Raw genomic sequence first — 24947 nt, forward strand, 5'->3', positions numbered from 1 at the left:
TGATCACTGTCACCAAAGTGCTCACCTACATCTAAATCTAACACCTGGCCGGGTTCATTTCCCAGTACCAAATCCAATGTGGCATCGCCCCTGGTTGGCCTGTCGACATACTGTGTCAGAAAACCCTCCTGCACACACTGGACAAAAACTGACCCATCTAAAGTACTCGAACTATAGTATTTCCAGTCGATATTTGGAAAGTTAACGTCCCCCATAACAACTACCCTGTTACTCTCACCCCTGTCGAGAATCATCTTCGCTATCCTTTCCTCTACATCTCTGGAACTATTCGGAGGTCTATAAAAGACTCCCAACAGGGTAACCTCACCTCTCCTGTTTCTAACCTCAGCCCATACTACCTCAGTTGACGAGTCCTCAAACGTCCTTTCTGTCGCTGTAATACTCTCCTTGATTAACAATGCCACACCCCCCCCTCTTTTACCATCTTCTCTGTTCTTACTGAAACATCTAAATCCCGGAATCTGCAACATCCATTCCTGCCCCTGCTCTACCCATGTCTCCGAAATGGCCACTACATCGAGATCCCAGGTACCAACCCATGCTGCAAGCTCACCCACCTTATTCCGGATGCTCCTGGCGTTGAAATAGACACACTTTAAACCAGGTTCTTGCTTGCCAGCGCCCTCTTGCTTCCTTGTAACCATATCCCTGACCTCACTACTCTCAACATCCTGTACACTGGCACTACAATTTGGGTTCCCATTCCCCTGCTGAATTAGTTTAAACCCCCCCGAAGAGCACTAGCAAACCTCCCCCCCAGGATATTGGTACCCCTCTGGTTCAGGTGAAGACCATCCTGTTTGTAGAGGTCCCACCTACCCCAGAAAGAGCCCCAATTATCCAGGAAACCAAATCCCTCCCTCCTGCACCATCCCTGCAGCCACGTGTTCAACTCCTCTCTCTCCCTATTCCTCGCTTCGCTATCACGTGGCACGGGCAACAACCCAGAGATAACAATTCTGTTTGTTCTTGCTCTAAGCTTCCACCCTAGCTCCCTAAATTTCTGTCTTAAATCCCCATCTCTCTTCCTACCTATGTCGTTGGTGCCTATGTGGACCACGACTTGGGGCTGCTCCCCCTCCCCATTAAGGATCCCAAAAACACGATCCGAGACATCACGAACCCTGGCACCTGGGAGGCAACATACCAACCGTGAGTCTCTCTCGTTCCCACAGAACCTCCTATCTGTTCCCCTAACTATGGAGTCCCCAATGACTAATATTCTATTCCTCTTCCCCCTTCCCTTCTGAGCAACAGGGACAGACTCTGTGCCAGATATCTGTACCCCATTGCTTACCCCTGGTAAGTCGTCCCCCGCAACAGTATCCAAAACGGTATACCTGTCGTTGAGGGAAACAGCCACAGGGGATCCCTGCACTGCCTGCTGGTTCCCTCTCCTTCCCCTGACGGTAACCCATCTACCTACTTCTTTTACCTGAGGTGTGACTACCTCCCCATAACTCCTCTCAATAACCTCCTCCGCCTCCCGAAGAAAGCTCTGGTTAGGTCACAACTAGAGTATTGCATCCATTTCTGGTCACCACACTTCAGGAAGGATGTGAGGGTTCGGAGGAGATCATGGAATGGATATTAAATGAAAGGAAGCCATTTGGCCCTTCTTGTTCATGCCGGCTCTCTGCAACAGCAACTTGTCTAGTTCCGCTACCCTGCCTTTTCCCCGCAGCCTGCAGTTTTTTTCTATTCAGGTAATTATCCAATTCTCTTTGGAAAGCCACTATTTAATCTGCCTCCACCATATCCTCAGGCAGTGCATTCCGGATCCTGACCACTCATCGCGTAAAAAAGTTTTTCTTCATGTCACTGTGGCTTCTTTTGCCAATCACCTTAAATTAGCGCCCTCTAGTTCTTGATCCTTCCACCAATGGGAACAGTTTCTCCCTATCTACTCTGTCCAGACTCCTCATGATTTTGAACACCTCTATCAAATTGCCTCTTAATCTTCTCTTCTCCAAGGAGAACAGACCCAGCTTCTCCAATCTATCTACATAACTGAAATTGCTCTTCCTTGGAACCATTCTCATGAATTCTTTCTGCACCCTCTCTAATGTTTTCACATCCTTCCTAAAGTGTGGTGCCCAGAACTGAACACAAGACTCCAGTTGAGGCCGAACCAGGGTTTGTTACAGGTTTATCATAACTTCCTTGCTTTTGTATTCTATGTCCCTCCCTCTAATGCCCAGGATTTCATATGCTTTATTATCTGCTTTCTGAACCTGCTCTGCCACCTTCAATTATTTGTGCACATATAACCCCTGGTCCCTCTGCTGCTGCACTCCCTTGTCATGAAAACCCTAAATGCCAAATGGGAAATATAAATTTCATTGGTTGGAATCTCGCAATTGACTTTTACTGGAAATTCTTACAAGTAACATTTTTAAAAAGTAAACTGGCAGCCAAGATGGCCGCTGCAATTTACATTTGAAATGTCAAAAGATCAGTCTGGCGATGACATGCCTGACTCAACCTAGCCAGGATAATGAGGTGCTCTTGCTGATTAAATTACCTGGAATGGCATTATCAGCACGGTCGTCAAGGGCCATCTACCCCCATTGACTATGAAAGAGCCAACCCCCTCCAAGTGTGACTGGACAGCTTGAGGTGTAGCAACCTGAATCTCAGAAAAGATTCCAGAAAGACCTCATTCAAACAACAAAGGGGCTTGATAATGTCATGTGACTGCCTGCGCAGCTCTGGAGAGACTGTAAGCTTTTTCACATAGAAAGCAGACAGGAGTAACTGAAGAGCCATCAACGGTCTCTCTCTCTTTCCAGTAAATATCAAGAGAAAACCCAGCTGCAACTGGAAACAGGCTCCCTCAACCAGCAACTAGGGGACAAGAATCGAACCCCTGTCCTGCCTTCAGGAGCCCTGAGAAAAGCAAGCTCACCAACGAGGACTTCAGGAATACAACTTCAGCTTAGGACTTGAGAATTAAAACTGTATTTAAATTCCATTTATTCTGGATTTTACTCCAACCACCAAATCTGTTTTCCCTCTGTAATCTATTTGCATGTGTGTGACTTTTGTGTGAAGGTGTACGTGAATGCTTAGTGTATTTTGGTAATTTTAACTGGTTTAGAGTGTTTAGAGTAATAAACTTACATTTTTCTTGTTTAAACTGAAGAAAACCTGTCTTGACTGATTATTTTGCAATTACATTAGAGGAACAAGAGCAAGCGCTCACTGAGGTGATAAATTTACTGTGTTAAAAAAGGATAAACCCTGTTGTGGTCAACCCAGAGAAAGGGTGAAAGAGGAGCCTTAGACCTCCTAGTCACCTGGTCGTAACACCCTTTAAAATTGTAAATTAAAGTAACGTTTATTTTCTATTGCCTCTCCTCCACCTCCCCACCAAAATAAGTCACTTCACAATCCTCTGCATTAAATTTCCTCTGCCGGTTGTCTGCCTATGTCCTCTTGAAGGCTAACACCATCCTTGTCACAGTTCACAATACTTCCAAGTTTTATGTCATTCATAAATTTTGAAATTGTGCCCTGTTCACCCAAGTCTAGTTCATTTATATATAAGGAAAAGCAGGAGTCATAATACTGACCCCTGGAGAACCCCACTGTATATGTTCTTCCAGTCTAAAAAACAACCGTTCGCTACTACTCTGTTTCCTGCCACTGAGCCAAGTTCATATCCATGCTTTTATTCCATGGGCTCTAACTTTAACAACAAAGCTGTTATGTGGCACTTTATCAAGTGCATTTTGGATGTTCATGTATGCTGCATCAACTTAACAGAATGGTTCCAGGGATGAGGGATTTTAGCTACAAGGTTAGGTTGGAGAAGCTGGTGTTGTTCACCTTGGAGCAAAGGAGATTGAGGGGTGATTTAATAGAGGTGTACAAGATTATGGCAAGTTTAGGTAAGTAGACAAAGAAAGGCTGTTCCTATTAGCTGATGGTACTTTGACTAAGGGACACAGGTTTTCGGCAAGAGACGCAGGGGGAAATGTGAGGAAGAACATTTTTACAGTGCGAGTGGTAATGATCTGGAATTCACTGCCTGCGAGTGTGGTGGAAGCAGAGATGATGAATGATTTCAAAAGGAAACTGGATGGCACTTGAGGGAAATAAACTTGCAGGGTCATGCGGACAGAGCAGGGGAATGGGACTGACTGGATTGCTCTGCATGGACTTGATAGATGAAATGGTCTCCTTCTGCATAGAATAAATCTATGACTGAATCAACAAAGGCCTGAAGCACAAGATTAGAGAACTTTTTCTTGAGTAAAGCAGTTTGACAGTGGAAAGTTTGTCCAACTGTGTCTAAAATTTTCAAGCAAATCTAATCTAACCTAATGAACTTATTACACTGGAACAGAAATTTCTTTTAGCTAGCATGGTTCCATCTCTCATTTTTGTGATGCAGCCAGTGGTTCAGCATCCTAAGCCAAGTTCATGGATCAACTGAGCAAGAGATTAGAGAAATGCATGATGAGCAAGCAAACCCACATAATGCAGTGGTGAGTTATTTGTTCTTTTCTGACATTGATGATAAAGTGTTGTCATTTGTTTTGTCGTGTGTTTTAAAAGGATGAGTTATCTGACACAAAGAAGGAGTTTTTTCTGTCCACTGTTTCACATTGTATTTGTAAAATATTGCACTTTCACTTTAAAGGACAAAAAGTCATTTTGTCAATATGTTTAGCAATGACATAAATGTACCTATGAAGATTGCTTTTGCTTAGTTTTTGGGGCAAATTGTCAACCTGATTTTTTAACAAATCACATTTTCGATTTCACTATAAATACAGAGCAGGCTCATTTACAGAGTGACCGGAGGATTCCCTAAGCATTTTGGGTGCTCTTGCACACTGTTTTGGAAATTTAAGGAAAGTTTATTCAACATTGGTGCTCCCTTTTCAAAGCAGGATAAGTGCTTCCATTAAATGTTTACATGAGTAAAATACCGTACATGCTGGAAATCTGAAATAAAAACAGAAAATGCTGGAGATAGTCTGTCTGCCAGCATCTGTGGAGAGAGAAACAGTTAACATTTCAGGTTGGTGATCCTTCATCAGATCTGGGAGTACTTAGAAATGTAACAGTTCTGAAGCAGGGAGAGGGGAGGTAAGAGCAAAAGGGAAGATTTGATATGGGGGGAAGGCAGGAGAGATGAAATGGCAAAAGGGATGATTGTGCAAGGCTAAAGCTGATGGTAATGGAACAAATAAAGAAATAAAAGATGTGTCCAAAGGGGGTGTAAATGGAATATCAGAATCATCATGAATGGATGTTGTCCAAAAAAACACTAAAAGTGGGGGGCAGTGGTTACAATCTGAAATTATTGAACTCATTGTTGAATCCAGAAGGCTGTCAATTATCTCGGTGAAAGATGAGGTGCTGTTTCTCAAGCTTACATTGAGCTTCATTGGAACAGTATAGAAGGCCAAAGATGGGGAGTTCAAAGTGTGAGTGGAGTGGAAAATTTAAATGACCGGTGACTGGAAGCTCAGGATCACACTTACTGACTTAACGGAGATGTTCTGCAAAGCAGTCAACCAGTCTGCGTTTGGGCTGCTTGGTGTAGAGGAGACTGCGTGAGCAGCAAATACAGTATTCTAATTCAAAAGAAGTACAGTAAATCGCTGTTTGGGGCCTTGTACGTTAAGAAGGGAGGAAATAAAAGGATAGGTGTGCATCTCCTGCACTTGCATGGGAAGGTGTCATGGAAAGGGGAGGGGGTGTTTTTAGAATTAGAATTAGAACATTACAGCGCAGTACAGGCCCTTCGGCCCTCGATGTTGCGCCGATCATCTCTGACCTACACTATTCCATTTTCATCCATATGTCTATCCAATGACCACTTAAATGCCCTTAAAGTTGGCGAGTCTACTACTGTTGCAGGCAGGGCGTTCCACGCCCCTACTACTCTCTGCGTAAAGAAACTACCTCTGACATCTGTCCTATATCTTTCACCCCTCAACTTAAAGCTATGTCCCCTCGTGTTTGCCATCATCATCCGAGGATGTTGGGGGTAACTGAAGAGCAGACGTGTATTAAGCAGGGGACATTCCCTTTGAAAGGCTCGGAGGGGAGGGGAAGATGTGTTTGGTGGTGGCATCACACTGGAGGTGGCAGAAATGGCAGAGGATGATCTGTTGAATGCAGAGCCTGGCGGGTAGGTATGTGAGCACAAAGGTATCATGGTTTTGGGAAGGGGTGAAAGCAGAGGTGTGGGAAATGTAATGAACACAGTCGAGCACCCTGTCAACAATGATGAGAGGGAATCTCGGTTGAGAAGCACTGGTATGGAAAGTTACATTGTCAGAACTGCTGTAACAGAGACAGAGAAACTGGAAGAATGAAATGGTCTTGCAGGACACTGGGTGTGAGTAAGTGTAGTCAAAGTAGCTGTAAGGGTCAGTCGGCTTCTAATGAAAATGAGTCGATAGCCTATCCCCAGAAATGGACACAGATAAGTCAAGGAAGGAAAGAGGGGCGGCACAGTGGCGCAGTGCTTAGCACCGCAGCCTCACAGCTCCAGGGACCCGGGTTCGATTCTGGGTACTGCCTGTGCGGAGTTTGCAAGTTCTCCCTGTGTCTGCGTGGGTTTCCTCCGGGTGTTCCGGTTTCCTCCCACATGCCAAAGACTTGCAGGTTGATAGGTTAATTGGCCATTATAAATTGCCCCTAGTATAGGTAGGTGGTAGGGAAATATATAGGGACAGGTGGGGATGTGATAGGAATATGGGATTAGTGTAGGATTAGTATAAATGGGTGGTTGTTGGTCGGCACAGACTCGGTGGGCCGAAGGGCCTGTTTCAGTGCTGTATCTCTAAAACTAAAAAAAAACTAAGAAGAGTCAGAAATGGACTACGTGAAGGCAATAGTCGGTTGGAATTTGGAAGCTAAGTTTTAATTTTTTATTTATTTAGAGATACAGCACTGAAACAGGCCCTTCGGCCCACCGAGTCTGTGCCGACCATCAACCACCCATTTATACTAATCCTACATTAATCCCATATTCCTATCACATCCCCACCTGTGCCGATCACCTACCTATACTAGGGTTAATTTATAATGGCCAATTTACCTATCAACCTGCAAGTCTTTGCCATGTGGGAGGAAACCGGAGCTCCCGGAGAAAACCCACGCAAACACGGAGAACTTGCAAACTCTGCACAGGCAGTACCCAGAATTGAACCCCCGGGTCCCTGGAGCTGTGAGGCTGCGGTGCTAACCACTGCACCACTGTGCCGCAGTTGATGTAGTTTTCTAGTTCAAGGTGAAAGCAAGAAATGGCACCGCTACAGTCATCAAAGTACCGCAATCTCTGTTTGCCTTGAACCATCATCCCTTTTGTCATTTAATCTCTCCTGCCTTCCAACCTCTCACAGAATCTCTCAGACCTTCCTGTTTCTTCTTTCCTCCCCTCTCCCCAAATTTTCCTGCCTTGCATAAAAGCTGTTACATCTCTAAGTACTCACAGTTCTGACAAAGGGTCATCAAATTGAAATGTTGGACTGGATTTTATGGAAGAAGCAGGGGTCCCCCACTGAAAGCGAGGGGGAAAAGCCGCTTTGGTGGTCAGCGGGACCGGAGCCACTGCTGGGGCCGCGCCTGCAGGATAAGGGTGGCAGTGTGCCCTCCAAGGCACGTAAATGGGATCTGGGGGTGCTGGAGCCAGTCAGGCAGGCCCTGGGATTTGTGGGGGGGGGGGGTGCATGGGAGGGGTGATAGTGGGGGGTGATTGTGGTGTAGGGTGTTGCTGAGGGCAGGTGGTGCCAGTGCCAGTGGGAGGCCGTTGCTGCCAGGGGGCCCCTCATGGGCCAAAGAGTGCCTGAAAAGGAGATCCTTCTCGCAGATCCCACCAGTGGCCGCCAGGGTTTACCTGGTCATCATGGCAACAGGAAGATGACGGGTATGCCACCTGCTGCCTTCCTGCACCATTTTGCCAGCCTTCCCGCCTCCCCAGCCGGTCCTCAAAGGGCTGGTAAAATCCAGCGTGTTAACTCTGTTGCTCTCTCCACAGATGCTGACAGATCTGCTGAGTATTTCCAAAATTTTCAGTTTTTATTTCAAATGTTTACATGAGTTTTATTTCTGGATGAGTAAGCTGCAGGAGCAACAATTAATCAAACTATAATTCATTGAAGTATAGTATTTCTGACACTATTTTCTTAACAAACAACTGAGCTAAAGGGCGGCACAGTGGCGCAGTGATTAGCACCGCAGCCTCACAGCTCCAGGGACCCGGGTTCGATTCCGGGTACTGCCTGTGTGGAGTTTGCAAGTTCTCCCTGTGTCTGCGTGGGTTTTCTCCGGGTGCTCCGGTTTCCTCCCACAAGCCAAAAAGACTTGCAGGTTGATAGGTAAATTGGCCATTATAAATTGTCACTAGTATAGGTAGGTGGCAGGGAAAATATCGGGACAGGTGGGCATGTTTGGTAGGAATATGGGATTAGTGTAGGATTAGTATAAGTGGGTGGTTGATGTTCGGCACAGACTCGGTGGGCCGAAGGGCCTGTTTCAGTGCTGTAAAGCTTTTACTAATTTATTTGTGTTTTTAAAGTCTGTATATAATGAAAGATTTTGATGCAAATTGTAAAAATGTTTGAATTTGTAGTTACAAAAGCTTTGTTCAGAATGTTCCTATCCATACAATATTAGGTCAACTTATGGTCAGTCTATTTATATTAAAACAAATCTTTTTTTTGGTTTAGGGTACATTGGATGTAGGTCTGATCGACTCAGTCTGTGCTTCTGATTGTCCTGACAGGTAATTGTTTAATTTTTTTTCTAGCAAACTTGGGGGAAGGGATGCTGTTGAAGGGAGGCCACCTCCAGCCATCTGCTGAGATTCTGCCTCAGTGGGAGCCCGTCCACCACCACTAACTTGCTACCCACTGCTGCCGGATGAGTAGCTGTTGTTAGTATAACCCCCGCCTCAAGCAAGATCGCTCAGAGGCAGGAATGCGTCAGGCCACCGACCCAATGCCTTCATGGTGAAGTTTGCTCCCGGTCCCGCCTTCAAACCTGCCTCGGCGAAACCAGGGAGACTCCACTCATTATGTCCAATATTCCTCACCCCATTGGAGGGAAGACCTCCTGCATTTTTGCACTGTGTTTACCTAATGTCAAAAGATTTTAAAATAATATAAAAAGGTGCTTAATGCCAACTGAACTGATCTCCATCAGCCCCTTCTCACTTCGGAGGTGTTGGTTGTAAATCTGTAATATATAATAATGATGATGAAAATTAAAAGGTCTCTAAATGCGACAGCACGTTTTACCAGAATATTTGTTGGCTGTTTTCATAGAAAAGTTTACACATTTTATCTGCCTAAAGTTGATAATGTAGTATGTACGTGTTCAACTACAATACATACTATCTATAAACACACAGTCGGCAGGTTTGGAACCTTAACAGTTGTGGCGTAGATTAATGCAATACACACACATTGTGGGTAATTGTAACTTGCATCACTGGCATCAAATGAGCAATAGTTCATTCGCAGTCCATTTCACAGCTTATCCAATTTTCTGCAACGGAAAAGAAAGTCAGGCAAGGTGTAAGACAGAAACAAAAACAAGAAATGCTGGATTCACTCAGCAGGTCTGGCAGCATCTGTGGAAAGAGAAGCAGAGTTAACGTTTCGGGTCAGTGACCCTTCTTCGGAACCCTTCCGAAGAAGGGTCACTGACCCGAAACGTTAACTCTGCTTCTCTTTCCACAGATGCTGCCAGACCTGCTGAGTGAATCCAGCATTTCTTGTTTTTGTTTCAGATTTCCAGCATCCGCAGTATTTTGCTTTTAATTAAGGTGTAAGACAGGCTGCTTATTGACTATCAATACTTGCTCACCAAGTTATAAAAGATAATACCCCTTTTTTTAAAGAAAGAAATATCCAAGATTAAGTATATATTGAAAGGGGGTTAGTGTTTATTTCTGATTAAATTTCTAAGATAAAAATGTTACTGACCTAGTAGCAAAGTTTAATGGCTGTCTCCTTAATGGGGGAAAATTGGTTGTGGCAGATTTCATTCGTGAGCACCTTTCACAGCACCATGGTACAGCTGAGTATCCTTATTGTGCTGTAGTATTAGTCTCAGAGTCTGGTAACATTTCATAATTCATCTGAAACCACAGAATGGAAAGTGATACCCAGCGGCTAAACCATTAAAATTAATCTGTGATTGTGATGTGTCCTTTGCATTGGTTCACAGGCAGATTAGTCTTTGTATATTTATGCACACTACTGTGAATGGGGAATTATTCAAGAACATAGAAAGTGTCAATTAATCTTAGTTTTATCCTTGTAATCAGTATTGAAGGACAGTGGGAATTCTAACAGTTAGCAGTTGAACCAAAAATCTGTTACATTTGTAAACTTTATTATACAGTCAAATTGATTTCAGTGTGTTTCAAGGATTATTTAGGAAAACAATCATAAACGTGGATTTCTAAATTCAAAATATCGATTGACATTTAATAGTAAAGGGGCATGGAAAGAATTGTTTCCGTGAAATAGCAAGGTGGAAATAAGTACATTTTTAAAACCTCACCACATTGTTTTATTTCATATAACTTATCCAAAATATCATCATACATAACCAGTGAATTTTTATTTTAGACCCAATTCATTCGTGATTATTACTGCAAACCGCATCTTGCACTGCAACGCAGATACACCAGAGGAGATGCATCACTGGATAACATTACTGCAAAGAATCAAGGGAGACACAAGAGTGGAAGGTCAGGAATTCATTGTCAGAGGTAAGGGTGTGTGAACAGCTAACATTTTGAAGGAAAGTAATCATCAGCCATCACTTTAAACTACAAATTTATCTTGCTCTTGTGAATCAAATTTGTAACATAATTTAACCTGATTTTCCCAAATCACAGTTAGCACTGCCAGTTAATGGAGTTCTCTCACCATCAGATGTGCTTACTAGATATGCTTTTTGTGGCTGCGATGCGATTTTCAAATTATACAAACATAAACTATGGTATAACTGCATTTCCCTGCGAACAAACTGGAAACAATGTTGACTTGCTGAAGTAATGTCAAGCTATCTGGAAATGGCAGTCTCTTGTAGCCTTGGTTGTATAAATTAAATGGTTTTTTTTAGTTATTCCTGTTAGGAGATGACATTTCTCCCAAAACCTTTAGCTGTGTTCACTGCAAAAAGACAGTTTCCATGAATTGACAAACACTCCTATGGACACTACAGTACAGAAACAAGCCTTTCAGCCCAACCAGTCCATGCCAGTGTATTTGCTCCATTCACGTCTCCTCCTTTTCCTCATCTAACTCTTTTCCCTTCTCCCTCATATGCTTCATCTTCAATACTTCTATGCTATTTGCTTCAACCACTCCCTGTTGTACCAACTTCCACATTCTCACCACTCTTTTTGTGCAGACGTTTCTTCTGAATTCCTAATTAATTTCTTGATGACAATCTGACAACAGCTGCCGAGCGGTCCATTCACCGCGCCCGCCCGGCTTCCCACAACCTCCCCCAGAGCTGGGGCCCTCTCCACATGTTGAACTCAGCCCCAGGTCCCAGCTCAGGGTTACAGCCTGTTCCAAGTGGTATGTAAAATGACTACCACCAAAAGCCTTTATTTACATATCATGACATCAGAGGTCACGTGTATGGCAAGCCCAGGTACTTATACAAACATTCCCCTTTTCATAAAAAAATATCGTCATTCTTGTCCTTTCAAATTTGTCTGTCCCGACACACATGTTTGACACATAATCTTTAAAGCGTTCAGGTTGTTTTATGATAAGTGTGAATTGTTGGCTGTTCATCTGGTGTCTGGTGGTTGCTTGGGTGATGTTGCTGGTGTTCCTTCTCTGGGGAATGTTGTTGCTGTGGTGATTGTTGCTGCTTATCTGTTGCATTGACTGGAGTATGTTTGACCTCTGGGACTGATGGTTGTTCAGTTCCTTGTTCAGTTGGCGAACTCAGATCTATCACATCAACCATTTGCTGTGAAGGAGCAGGTTCTCCAATTGAGCATAGATGTCTGCGGTTGCAAGGATAAAGCTGGTCATTCACCTTCATCTGATATGATCGAGGTGACAACTTCTTCATGCAAGTTTCACGTTGTCAAGTGGGTTCATTTTTCTTGAGTGTGGTGAATGTTTGCACTCTGGCCGGCTCTCCAACTCTCAACTCTGGCAACAATTTGGCAGTGTTACCAAAGTGACATTTGACTTTCTGTCATTTCACTCTGATCTTGTCCCTCACACCTGTTACTACTTCTAGCTTCAGTGGTTTCTTATCTGTTGGAAGCGTTGTCTGGGTGCAGTGTGATATTAGTCACATCTGGACTACTTTCCATGCCTTCAATGGGTGTGTTTCTCCAAATTGCCTTGTACACATCTGTGCCGGATCTAGTAGATTTCTTTATTATCCTTTTGGCAATTTTCACCATTGTCTCAGCCTTTCCGTTTGACTGGGGATAGTGCGAAGATCTTGCATAGTGCTGAATTTCCCAATGGTTCATGAAGCGTCTGAATTCTTCACTCGTGAACTGAAGGCCGTTGTCACTCATCACAATGTCGGGAATGCTGCAATGACTGCGTGCTTTCAAGCATTCTACGATCTCATAGGTAGTTGTTGATGACAGCTGGTCTAACTCTCAATAGTCTGAATAGTAGAATACTGTGTCAAGATAATCAGTTCTAATGAGAGTGAAGAAGTCTACTCCAAGCTTCATCCATGGTCTGTCTGGCATGTCATGCATAATGAGGGGCTCTTTAACTTGCTCAGCTGGATGTTCATTTCAAGCACTGCACTGGCTGATGTCCTTAATCTCATTGCTCATGTTTGGCCAGTGGATCACTTCTCTTTTGTTCCTCAGACTAGCCTCGATTCTTTGGTAGCTTGCATGGACACACTTCAGCATCTCTTCTGTCATCCCTTAAGGGATGATAACCCTTGTCCCTTTGTACAAGATGCCATCTTGGGTGGTCACTTCATCTCTGTATATTCTGTTACAGCAACAGGTGTGTCCTTGATTGCTTTAGGCCATCCTTTCATCGCAACTTCCTGTAGCACTTGAAGAGTTGCATCGCGTTGTGTAGTTTGCTTTATCTAAGCAAGATGCTTGTCTGTCAGATTCAGTGTCTCTGCTGGGTTGATGACATCCAGAGCATGTTGTGCTGATGCTTCTTGTTGAATCTGGAAGATTTTTCACTCTGTACCAGCATCATCAGCTTCCTTCAAAGGGAGGCGCAGCTCTCAACAGCATGTTGACGATGTATATCTGCTTCTCTTGCTTGTACTTCACTTCCGAGTGATATCTCTGCAAATGATATCTTTGTAAACGCTTTGGAGCAGACAGTAGCGGTTTGAGAAAGATGCTTTGAAGTGGCTTGTGGTCAAACTCTACCATCACTTTCTCTCTCTGAAACAAATACTGTTTGAAATGCTCACAAGCAAAGACTTGCTAGGCAAGGCACTCTTAATCTGTGTATAGCATGGTTCAATTTGTGTTAACTCTTTGGATGCAAATAAAACTGCCTTTACTTCATGAGGGTGGCTCCAGGTCCTGTTCACTGGCATCACACTTAGGGTGCCTTCCTCATTGACATATTAGTACGTCAGCATTGGCATTGTAGTCACTGTTTGATGTGAGTGAAAGCTGCTTGTTCTGTGCGCCAATACCATTGAACATCCTTTGCAGTGAGAAACAGTTTGGGCAGAAACTTGGCTAGGTAGTTCACAGATCCACCCAGTCATTGAACTGCCATCACATTTGTTGGTTGTTACATCTCTGCGACAGCTCACACTTTATCAGGATCAGGGCGAAGTCCTTTAGCTGTCAGTACATGCGCTATGTGCTTGACTTCAGTCATCTTCAGCTGCAAATTTTTCTTGTTCAGTTTCAGGTTGATCTGGCGAGTTCTCTTCAGCAATCTCACGAGATTCTGATAGTCTGCAATGGCATCTTCCATCGTATTTCCACATCCATTGACTAGAAGATCATCCACAATCAGTTCCACTCCTGCTAGACCATTTGACTATCTCATCCTGTCTGTGTTGGTACTCTTCTGAGCAGTAGAAATGCCAAACAGCATGCACAACCATCTGTAGCTCCCAAATGGCGCCAGGAAGTAGTCAGAAAGCTGCTGCCTTCATCCAACTTCACTTGTCAGTATCCATCCTTAGCATTTAGGGTGATAAAGACCTTTGCTTTGGCAAGTTGGTATGGGGTAGTGAGATCTCTTCACAGCTTTATTGAGGTCCTTTGGATCTAAACACACTCTCAACTTTCCAGATTTTTTCACTGCTGTCATGCTGCTAATCCAGTCTGTAGGAGTTATCACTTCCTTGTTATACTCCCATGTTTTCAAGCTCCTCTATCTTGTCTTTCAGGCTGAACTTGAGGGCAGCTGGATCTCTCCTTGGAAGATGATGAGTTGGCCTCACTCTTATCTACCTCGAGAAGATAGTCACCAGAAAGGCATCCAAGACCTCTGAAAACACCTTTGTAATATGTCAGGATTTGTTCAGCAGTTAATAGTTTGGTTTCATGTGAAACACTGAAAATCTCTTCTGGTATGTGGAGATTTACCAGTTCAGGCTTTTGACTTGTTTCAGCCGAGATGAGGGGAGTTTGCGTAGTGACCACAATCTGGAACAGAATTTCTTTCTTCCCTTTGCATTGGACTTAGCATTCCATCACAGAGCCTCACCTTTTCCTTCGACGGCTTCATATTCAGGTCACCATCTTGAACTATTTCACACAAGTCTGCGAAGCTCATGATATTGTACATAGAACAAGACAGCTTGTTATTTAATCTCTCCTGCCTTCTGCCCTATCACACACCTTCCCATTAGTTCTCTTCCCCAGCTTCACTTGCTTAAAACCGAATTATTTTCTAACCTTTGCCAGTTCTGATGAAAGATCTGAAACATTAACTCTGTTCCTCTCTCCACAGATGCTGCCAGATCTGCTGAGTATTTCCAGCACTTTCTGTTTTTACTTTGCTTTCTTTCTTCTTGACACTAAGCTCAGTCACTCCTTTCAGCTGCACCACTTGGTACTTGGCCATCTTCCCGGAGATGTATAGTGACATCTATAAGGCTGAAGCAGGTTTTGATTCGGGGGTTAGTTATTGAGGGGGTTTAGTGCTGAGGTGGGGTTTATCTGAGGGGGATTAGTGCTGAGATTGTTGAGTTTTCGGGCATGAACTGGTGCTTTGAGACGGCGACAGAGGAGGAAGAAAGTATGCGGCTGCTGCTGTAGGTAGCCTGTGTCACGGAGGACACCACCACCCAACCCACCCCACCACCCAACCCACCCCATCATCCAGCAGCAACGAATGACCAAGTAGCCATCTTTAGGGATAGCACTGCTTGCTCCGAATGGAGATGGGCCTAGTAAAGGTGGCCCAAACATTGCTTATCTCAACTCACATGGTTGGCTTACATGGCCAATGGGTATCTCCTACACTGGTGTAAAAGAAAGAAAAAAAGAGACAAAACATCTTAACTTGCATGCTGGAATGTGCACACAATGTCAGATCAGATAACCACAGACATCTTGAAAGATGTTCTGCACTCATCGCCAGAGAGCTTGCCTGGCTGGACTTTGACATTGCAGCACTCAGTGGAGTTCATTTCGCAGAGCAAGGATCATTGACAGCATGGAGCAGTTTATACACTTTTCTGGTCAAGGAAAGGTAAAGATGAACAACGTCTCTCAGGTTTTGGATTTATAATTAAGAACCCCAGTGCAAGAGGCTTCAGAACCTCCCCATTGGTTTTTCTGATTGACTCATATCCCTACAACTACCAATCCAGAACAACCAGTTCTCCATCATTATCAGCATTTATGCTCGTACCCTACAAGCCAATATAGTAACCAAAGAAGGCTTCTACCATGACCTGCACAATGTTTTACTGGAGGTTGACTCCATCATACTTGGAGATTTCAATGCAAGAGTTGGGTGTGACCAAGAGCAATTGACAAGGTGTCTTGGGCAGACATGGCATTGGCTGCTGTAATGCCAATGGCCAGCTTCTGCTGGAATTCTGCATGGAACTTAACATCGCTAATTCTCTACTCCAGCAGAAAGCCATATTTAAGACCAACTGGAGGCACCTTTTGGATGTACTAGTGGGACGTACTACACACCAGAGTTATGCCCAGTGCTGATTGTTACAGGGTCAAGCTAATCTTGCCTTCAGAATCAAACCATCACCCAAAAAGGAAAGGCCCACAAATAAGGAAACTACAAGTCCACAGACTTTATTTACCAGAAGTAAAAGCAGTTTTCCAGAGCAAGCTTGAAGTCAGACTCCACAGTGACCCGACTGCAGACAGTGATATGAACCCAGCAGTGCAATGGCAACGATTGAAATCCATCCTACAAGAAACAGCTGCAGAAGTGGTTGGCTTCTCAACCAGAAGAAATCTAGATTAGTTTGATGAAAATGACATGGAAATCCAAGATCTTTTTCGAAAAGAAACACTCCTGCCACAATACTTACATGCCCTGATGACCAGGCTACAAAAACTGCATGTAAGGAAGCCTGCAGCACTCTGCAAACCACCCTCTGAATCATCCAAAACTATAGCCAGAGAGGATTGGAAAATGATGGTTAGAGCCTTCGTTATTTCCTCCCTTGTTTCTCGTAATAGCCTGCGATACATTTCATCCAGGCTTGGTGACACATCTACTTTCAAAGCTGCTAAACCCCTTAATATATCTTCTTTCACTATGTTTATACCCTCCAATATTTCACATTCCTCCTCAACTGTAATTTTTTAGAACATTACAGCGCAGTACAGGCCCTTCGGCCCTCGATGTTGCGCCGACCTGTGAAATCATCTGACCTACACTATTCCATTTTCATCCATATGTCTATCCAATGACCACTTAAATGCCCTTAAAGTTGGCGAGTCGACTACTGTTGCAGGCAGGGCGTTCCACGCCCCTACTACTCTCTGAGTAAAGAAACTACCTCTGACATCTGTCCTATATCTATCACCCCTCAGCTTAAAGCTATGTCCCCTCGTGTTTGCCATCACCATCCGAGGAAAAAGACTCTCACTATCCACCCTATCTAACCCTCTGATTATCTTATATGTCTCTATTAAGTCACCTCTCCTCCTCCTCCTCCTCCTCTCCAACGAAAACAACCTCAAGTCCCTCAGCCTTTCCTCGTAAGACCTTCCCTCCATACCAGGCAACATCCTAGTAAATCTCCTCTGCACCCTTTCCAAAGCTTCCACATCCTTCCTATAATGCGGTGACCAGAACTGCACGCAATACTCCAGGTGCGGCCTCACCAGAGTTTTGTACAGCTGCAGCATGACCTCGTGGCTCCGAAACTCGATCCCCCTACTAATAAAAGCTAACACACCATATGCCTAATGTCTGAACAAAGAACAAAGAAAATTACAGCACAGGAACAGGCCCTTCGGCCCTCCAAGCCTGCGCCGATCCAGATCCTCTATCTAAACATGTCGCCTATTTTCTAAGGGTCTGTATCTCTTTTCTTCCTGCCCATTCATGTATCTGTCTAGATACATCTTAAAAGACGCCATCGTGCCCGCATCTACCACCTCCGCTGGCAATGCGTTCCAGGCACCCACCACCCTCTGCGTAAAGAACTTTCCACGCATATCCCCCCTAAACTTTTCCCCTTTCACTTTGAACTCGTGTCCTCTAGTAATTGAATCCCCCACTCTGGGAAAAAGCCTCTTGCTATCCACCCTGTCTATACCTCTCATGATTTTGTACACCTCAATCAGGTCCCCCATCGTCCCCATCTTTTTTGAAGACAGATACAAAGAGCAGGATTTTTGGGCCCCACTAGGGGTGGGAACGGAGGCGGACAGAACCCAATGATACTGGCACTGACCATGTTTGAGGAGGCAGGATCAGGGCCAGCAGGGCTACCTGCCCCACCACTCCCCCTCCCCCCAGGTAACTGATTAGGCTTGTTAAGGCCAATTAAAGGAAGCCAACTAGAATTTTCCAGTTGGCCTCTAGTTTTCCACACCGGAGTGGGCCAGGTTAGATGCCTGGAGGTGAGCAACAGGCAAAGGGGCTTCGAGCCCAGACTGCCTGTCTGGGTGTGAGAGCAGCCACATTGCTGCCCGATAGAGAGGCTCCCTGCAACCTTCCAACAGTGGTGGGCTGGCTGAAAGATCCATTTCATAATTACAGTTTTAGAAAGGATGGTGAGAGAGCACCACCATGTTCAAGCACCTTCTCTGTTACTTACCTGCCATCACAGTCTGCTGCTCCTCTCAAGCTGGAAGGCCTCTAATTGGCCCTCCAGTTTTGAGGGCCCACCCACTGCCCTTAATTGGCCAGGAAACCTGTCTCCATGACAATTAAGGGAGCACCAACATGAAAATCTCAATGAGTGACTGTTCCCCACCACCCCACGGGGGTGAGTTCGGGACCCAAAAACAGTACCAACTCCTATTTCCTGCACCCATAGGGAAAATTCAGCCTAAAGTATTCTTTAGAGAACCATGCCCAAATCTTCCATCTCCACACACAGGTTACCTTTTTTGATCTCCAATAGGCCCTATTAGGAAACCCTTGCTCTTTATGCATTTATAAAACATCTTTGGGTTTTCTTTGGTTTTATTTGCCAATATTTTTTCCTGCCCTCTCTTTCCTACCTTCCTTTTTAATTTTTCCCCCACACTTGCTATATTTCTCTTGGCTTTCTGCTATTTAAGGTTTCAGTATCTGACATAAACTTCCCTTTTTTGCCTTATCATACCCTGTATACTCCTTTAAACCAGCAACCTCTGGACTTGGGAGCCACAACCTTTTGCTTTGGGGGAACATATTTGTTCTGAGCTTTCACTATCTCTTCCTTGAATGCCTCCCACTGTTCTGATACTGGTTTACCTTCTAGTCGTTACTTCCAGCCCACTGTTGCTAAAGCACATTTCAGCTTAGTAAAATTGGTCTTTCCCCAATTGAGAACTTCTATTCCTGATCTATCTTCATCCTTTTCCATATCTATGCTAAATCCAACTTGAATTATGGTCCTTACCAACAAAATGCTCTCCCACTGATACTCCTTTCACCTGCCTTATTTCATTCACTAAAATTAAGACCAGTACAGTACAGTATCTGCATTCTAAAATAATGGCTCTTCCCATTAACATTCAGTGTTTAATTCAACAAAGATATGCATTAAGTGACTTGTTTGAGTTCATTAATTGTGTACCAAAACATAATACCAAGTAGGAAGTTAGTCTGTAGGAAATTGAAGGAAAATTAAGAGATCAGATTCAGAAACGTTTAGAACTGGTTAACATAATGTTACAACCAGGTGAGAAAGGTGTCCAGGGGTCTCCCTCAGCCTTCACCTGGTCTTGTTGTAACAGGGTTTGTATTGTAAACACACTGTGTTTTAGCTCCCCCTTGGTGAATCTTTGATCACCGCTTTCTAATTATAAGACAGGGTGGCGCAGTGGTTAGCACTGCAGCCTCACAGCTCCAGCGACCCGGGTTCAATTCCAGATACTGCCTGTGTGGAGTTTGCAAGTTCTCCCTGTGTCTGTGTGGGTTTCCTTCGGGTGCTCCGGTTTCCTCCCACATGCCAAAGACTTGCAGGTTGATAGGTAAATTGGCCATTAGCAATTGCCCCTAGTATAGGTAGGGAAATATAGGGACAGGTGGGGATGTGGTAGGAATATGGAATTAGTGTAGGATTAGTATAAATGGGTGGTTGATGGTCGGCACAGACTCGGTGGGCCGAAGGGCCTGTTTCAGTGCTGTATCTCTAAACTAAACTAAATGAGCACGAACAGGCTTCCTTAAGTTTAAAGAAGAAAAATGAAATTTATTAAAACTTAAACTCTTATTCCGTTAATGCCTACGGATACATGCCGTGCCCCACGCTAGCATGCACACGCGATACGCACATGCAAATAGAGACAGAAAAGAGCAGAAGAAAAATAAAGTGAAAAAGTTTGAGGCAATCTCTGAAGGGGGTTTGTTACTGTGCTTCAAGCTTGCTGTAGAATCCTTGATTGTAGGTAGGCTTGCTTTTTGTAGGGGCCCAGTATTCTTCTTAAACCTTGTTCACTTTAGGAGACTTTTCTCTCTTGGGGTTCATGTGTCTTCAGTGGGTCTTCAGTTCCGTGAGAAAGAGATAGAAGCAGACAGGAAAGAGATGTTCTCAATCCAGGAGTCAGGTGCTTTCTGCCAGTTTAAAACTCTGTGGCAAGTTCAAATTCAAAAAACTCCTACAGTCAGTTAGTCATGTGACTAAACTGGTCTGACCACATCTGTTTGTGTATTGGGGCAAACACTGTCTACGAGTATAAAACAAATGTTTTTCTAACCAAGGGCTTGGCAACCCTTTGTAACAGGCCCTCTTTTCTTCCCAGCAACAGTTTTAAAATTTAATGTCCATGTGGCGAAATATATGTGCCTCAGTCTTGGCAGGAGGGGGCTTGCATGACACCTCCACAGCCAGGGCAATGAAATGCGATTTGGGAAAAAAAGGTGCATTTAATTAAAATGTTTGAAATATAAAATACAGAAAGAAAACCCATGCATTTCTATTCATTCATAAATTTTTAAAGCTTATTAAAATTGTCTTTTCTGGGTGCCAGTGCTGCTTTAATTTCCCCTTTGTGGCATCCCAGTAACCATGTGGTTCTTTGGGAAAGCTTGCCCATTGCCATAACTGCCTAGGCCTGCTGAGGTAATGTTTTTTCAGGAGAGTTAGTAGTGGGCGGGTCTACCTGAATTCTCTTTCAGTGCTTTGCTGAGTCATGCAAAGGCTTGTTACTTCAGGTGGTTCCCTTTTCCTCTGACGCTAGGGGAGGATACTTTGTTAATCTCCCCTTTGTTCTCTGGGACATTACTGCCTGCAGGTATTTGTGCAGATTTGACTGCACTCTCCTGTGGCACTTCGACTACGTGAGGCATCGCCCTCACAGTTTCTGTGCCCCCTAGAGGTCTCTCTTTGTCTCTGCATGTTCCTGTAAATGCTGTTAGCAACTCTGGTGAGGTGTTTCTGGAATATGCATTTACATAGGAGGATGTGGGGTCTAACCTTTCACATTTTTTGGGGTTGGCTGACTGGACACGAGGGGTTTTCTTCCAGGATTCCTCCCTGGCTTCCTTTAACCTGCCCTCTTGGACACTTTTTCCCCTTCTCTTTGTAAACTTTTGCCAGCCGTGTGCCTGCCTGTCCCTTTTTGTTCTCGGCGGGGGTCCCTTACAGTTCACCAGCCCTCAGCTGGATGGTCCTCCTCACACCAGTACAGGACTTAGGGGTGCAGGTTTCACTGTAGGTTGGGGTTTCCCCTCAACTTGGCACATGTGGCAACTCCTGCAGTACTTCACCACATCTTTGTGGAGTTTTGGCCAGCCAAACTGCTGTCTTATGCGGGCTTTGGTCTTTCGTATACTGCCATGTACGGCCACTGTAGTATCGTGGGCCCTTCTAAATATTTCTCCCAGGTACATCTGTGGCACCACTAACTGGTGAACTACTGTCCACTCCTTGCCTTCAGGTCTGTGAGGAGAACTCTACTTCCTCATCAGTACCTCATTCTTTAAATAGTAGCAGTCAGGGACTCCCTCTGCTTCACTTTCAGACTGGGCAGTCTGTGCTAACTTTTGCAATACTGGGTCGGCTCGCTGAGCCTCAGCTAGGGAAAATCCATTTAATTCATTCCCTAGGTCTCCTAACTTTCCAAAGAAAGTCTCAGACAGACAGACCTCATGGTCATCTGCCTGCAGTGCTAATTCAGTCCCCTCTGGGGGAGCTGGTTTGATCATGGCCTGATCCACTACACATTCAGGGAAACTGCAGTGAACCGTCTCCGGCCACTGGCCTGTTTCTCTGACCTCCTGCAGTCCTTCTTTCACTACTGGTGGTGCTACTACCTTCACCCCCGCCAGATCATTACCGAGGAGCAGGTCAACCCCGTCCACAGGCAAACTAGGGACAACCCTTACCGTCAACGGTCCCAAAATTAGGTCGCACTCCCGGTGCACCCGGTGTGCAGATACAGGCATACACTGCCCTCCAATACCATTCACCACCATTTTGGTGTTTACTCCACTCTCTGGGGAAAAGGTCAGGCCTTTTCCCAGTGAAAGGGATCGAGTGGCCCCTGTGTCCCTGAGAATCACTATGGGCTTTTGGTCAGCTATGTGGCCTTGTCCAAACTGCACCTTCTCCTTTGTTATCTCTTGCCCCACCCCCACCTCACTTGCTTATAACCTGTGACATTTTTAATATTCGTCAGTTCCGAAGAAGGGTCACTGACCCGAAACGTTAACTCTGCTTCTCTTTCCACAGATGCTGCCAGACCTGCTGAGTGGTTCCAGCATTTCTTGTTTTTATTTTAATCACTATGGGCTTGCTTGTCCCACTCGAGGGGTATGGGGTTACTTTCCCTTCAGACACAAAACCATGATGACCTTCAGGAACAAAGAACAGTACAGCACAGGAACAGGCCATTCGGCCCTCCAAGCCTGCGCTGATCTTGATGCCTGCCTAAACTAAAACCTTCTGCACTTCCGGGGTCCGTATCCCCCTATTCCCATTCTATTCATGTATTTGTCAAGATGCCTCTTAAACGTCTCTATGGTACCTGCTTCCACCACCTCCCCCGGCAACAAGTTCTAGGCACTCACCACCCTCTGTGTAAAGAACTTGCCTCGCACATCCCCTCTAAACTTTGCCCCTCTCACCTTAAACCTATGTCCCCTAGTAACTGACTCTTCCACCCGGGAAAAAGCTTCTGACTATCCACTCTGTCCATGCCGCTCATAACTTTGTAAACCTCTATCATGTCGCCCCTCCACCTCTGTCGTTCCAGTGAAAACAATCCGAGTTTATCCAACCTCTCCTCATAGCTAATGCCCTCCAGACCAGGCAACATCCTGTACCCTCTTCTGTACCCTCTCCAAAGCCTCCACGTCCTTCTGGTAGTGTGGCGACCAGAATTGCACGCAATATTCTAAGTGTGGCCTAACTAAAGTTGTGTACAGCTGCAGCATGACTTGCCTATTTTTATACTCTATGCCCCGACCGATGAAGGCAAGCATGCCGTATGCCTTCTTGACTACCTTATCCACCTGCGTTGCCACTTTCAGTGACCTGTGGACCTGTACGCCCAGATCTCTTTGCCTGTCAATACTCCTAAGGGTTCTGTCATTGACTGTATACTTCCCACCTGCATTCCAAAATGCATTACCTCACATTTGTCTGAATTAAACTCCATCTGCCATTTCTCCGCCCAAGTCTCCAACCGATCTGTATCCTGCTGTATCCTCTGACAATCCTCGTCACTGTTAGCTTTTCCTGCACTGGCCATAGTAAGCTTCCTGGGTTGCACTCACTGCAGTTAAAGCCACAGCTTGTTCTGCTGGGCTTTCCATCAGGGTTCCATCTTCACTGAGCGGGTGTGCCATAGAAACATAAAAAATAGGAACAGGAGTAGGCCATGCGGTCCTTCGAGCCTGCTCCGCCATTCATTATGATCATGGCTGACCATCCAACTCAGTAACCTGTTCCCGCTTTCACCCCAAACCCTTTGATCCCTTTAGACTCGAGCTATATCTAACTCCTTTTTGAAAACATACAATGTTTTGGCCTCAGCTGCTTTCTGTGGTAGCGAATTCCACAGGCTCACTGCTCTCTGGGTGAAGAAATTTCTCCTCATCTCAGTCCTGAAAGGTTTACCCTGTATTCTTAGACTATGACCCCTGGTTCTGGACTCCCCCACAATCGGGAACATCCCTCCTGCATCTACCCTGTCAAGTCCTGTTAGAATTTTATAGGTTCCTCACTCTTCTCAACCCAAGCAAATATCATCCTAACGGACTCAATCTCTCTTCATACGTCAGTCCCGCCATCCCAGGAATCAGTGTGGCAAACCTTTGCTGCACTCCCTCTATAGCAAGAACATCCTTCCTCAGATAAGGAGACCAAAACTGCACACAATATTCTAGGTGTGGCCTCACCAAGGCCCTGTATAATTGCAGCAAGACATCCTGTTCCTGTACTCGAATCCTCTCGCTATGAAGGCCAGCATACAATTTGCCTTTTTTACCACCTGTTGCACCTACATGCTTAGCTTCAGCGACTGGTGTACGAGAACATTCAGGTCTCGCTGCATATTCCCCTCTCTCAGTTTATAGCCGTTCAGATAATCTGCTTTCCTGTTTTTGCTACCAAAGTGGATAACCTCACATTTATCCGCATTATACTGCATCTGCCATGCATTTGCCCACTCACTTAACTTGTCCAAATCACCCTGAAGCCTCTCTGCATCCTCCTCACAGCTCGCCCTCCCACCCAGCTTTGTGTCATCTGCAAATCTGGAGATATTACATTTAGTTCCCTCATCTAAATCATTAATATATATTGTGAATAGCACCGATCCCTGTGGTACCCCACTAGCCTGCCATTCGGAACAAGACCCATTTATCCCTGCTGTTTGTTTCCTGTCTGCCAACCAATATTCTATCCATTGCAATACACTACCCCCAAACCCATGCGCTTTAATTTTACATGCTAATCTCTGATGTGTGGGACTTTGTCGAAAGCTTTCTGAAAGTCCAAATAAACTGCATCCACTGGATCCTCCTCATCAACTCTACTAGTCACATCCTCGAAGTCACATGCCCTGATTAACCCCACCGGTTTTCCCTTTGGTTTCCAGCAGTCAGCCTTTAAATGCCCTGCCTTATTGCAATGGAAGCACACAGGTCTCTGGGACTCACTCTTGCTCACAGCAACTTCTATTTGGCTGGAGGAGGGCCCTGTGTCTCCTGCTTTCCTTTCTCTCCCAGGACTGCCTGGGCGGAGATCACCTTAACACCCTTTGTCCTTTTCCGATTTGTGGGGGTCATTAGGAAAGGTTCTCCCCTGGGAAACTGACATAAATCAAAGCAAACTCATCGGCCAGAAGGGCTGCT

The 24947-nt window shown here is 44.9% G+C and overlaps 1 protein-coding gene across 1 annotated transcript in view; it reads left to right on the forward strand.

The window, feature by feature from the left end:
* Nucleotides 1-24947, forward strand: part of myo10 (myosin X) — a 613607-nt gene that overhangs the window by 515548 nt on the left and 73112 nt on the right. Inside the window, exons 29-31 of the mRNA XM_068058429.1 lie at nucleotides 4421-4514; nucleotides 8718-8773; nucleotides 10629-10771. Coding sequence (XP_067914530.1) covers nucleotides 4421-4514; nucleotides 8718-8773; nucleotides 10629-10771 — 293 coding nt within the window. The remainder of the gene's footprint in view (nucleotides 1-4420; nucleotides 4515-8717; nucleotides 8774-10628; nucleotides 10772-24947) is intronic.

Source organism: Heterodontus francisci, chromosome 2, assembly GCF_036365525.1.
Source record: "Heterodontus francisci isolate sHetFra1 chromosome 2, sHetFra1.hap1, whole genome shotgun sequence".
NCBI classification, from domain to species: domain Eukaryota; kingdom Metazoa; phylum Chordata; class Chondrichthyes; order Heterodontiformes; family Heterodontidae; genus Heterodontus; species Heterodontus francisci.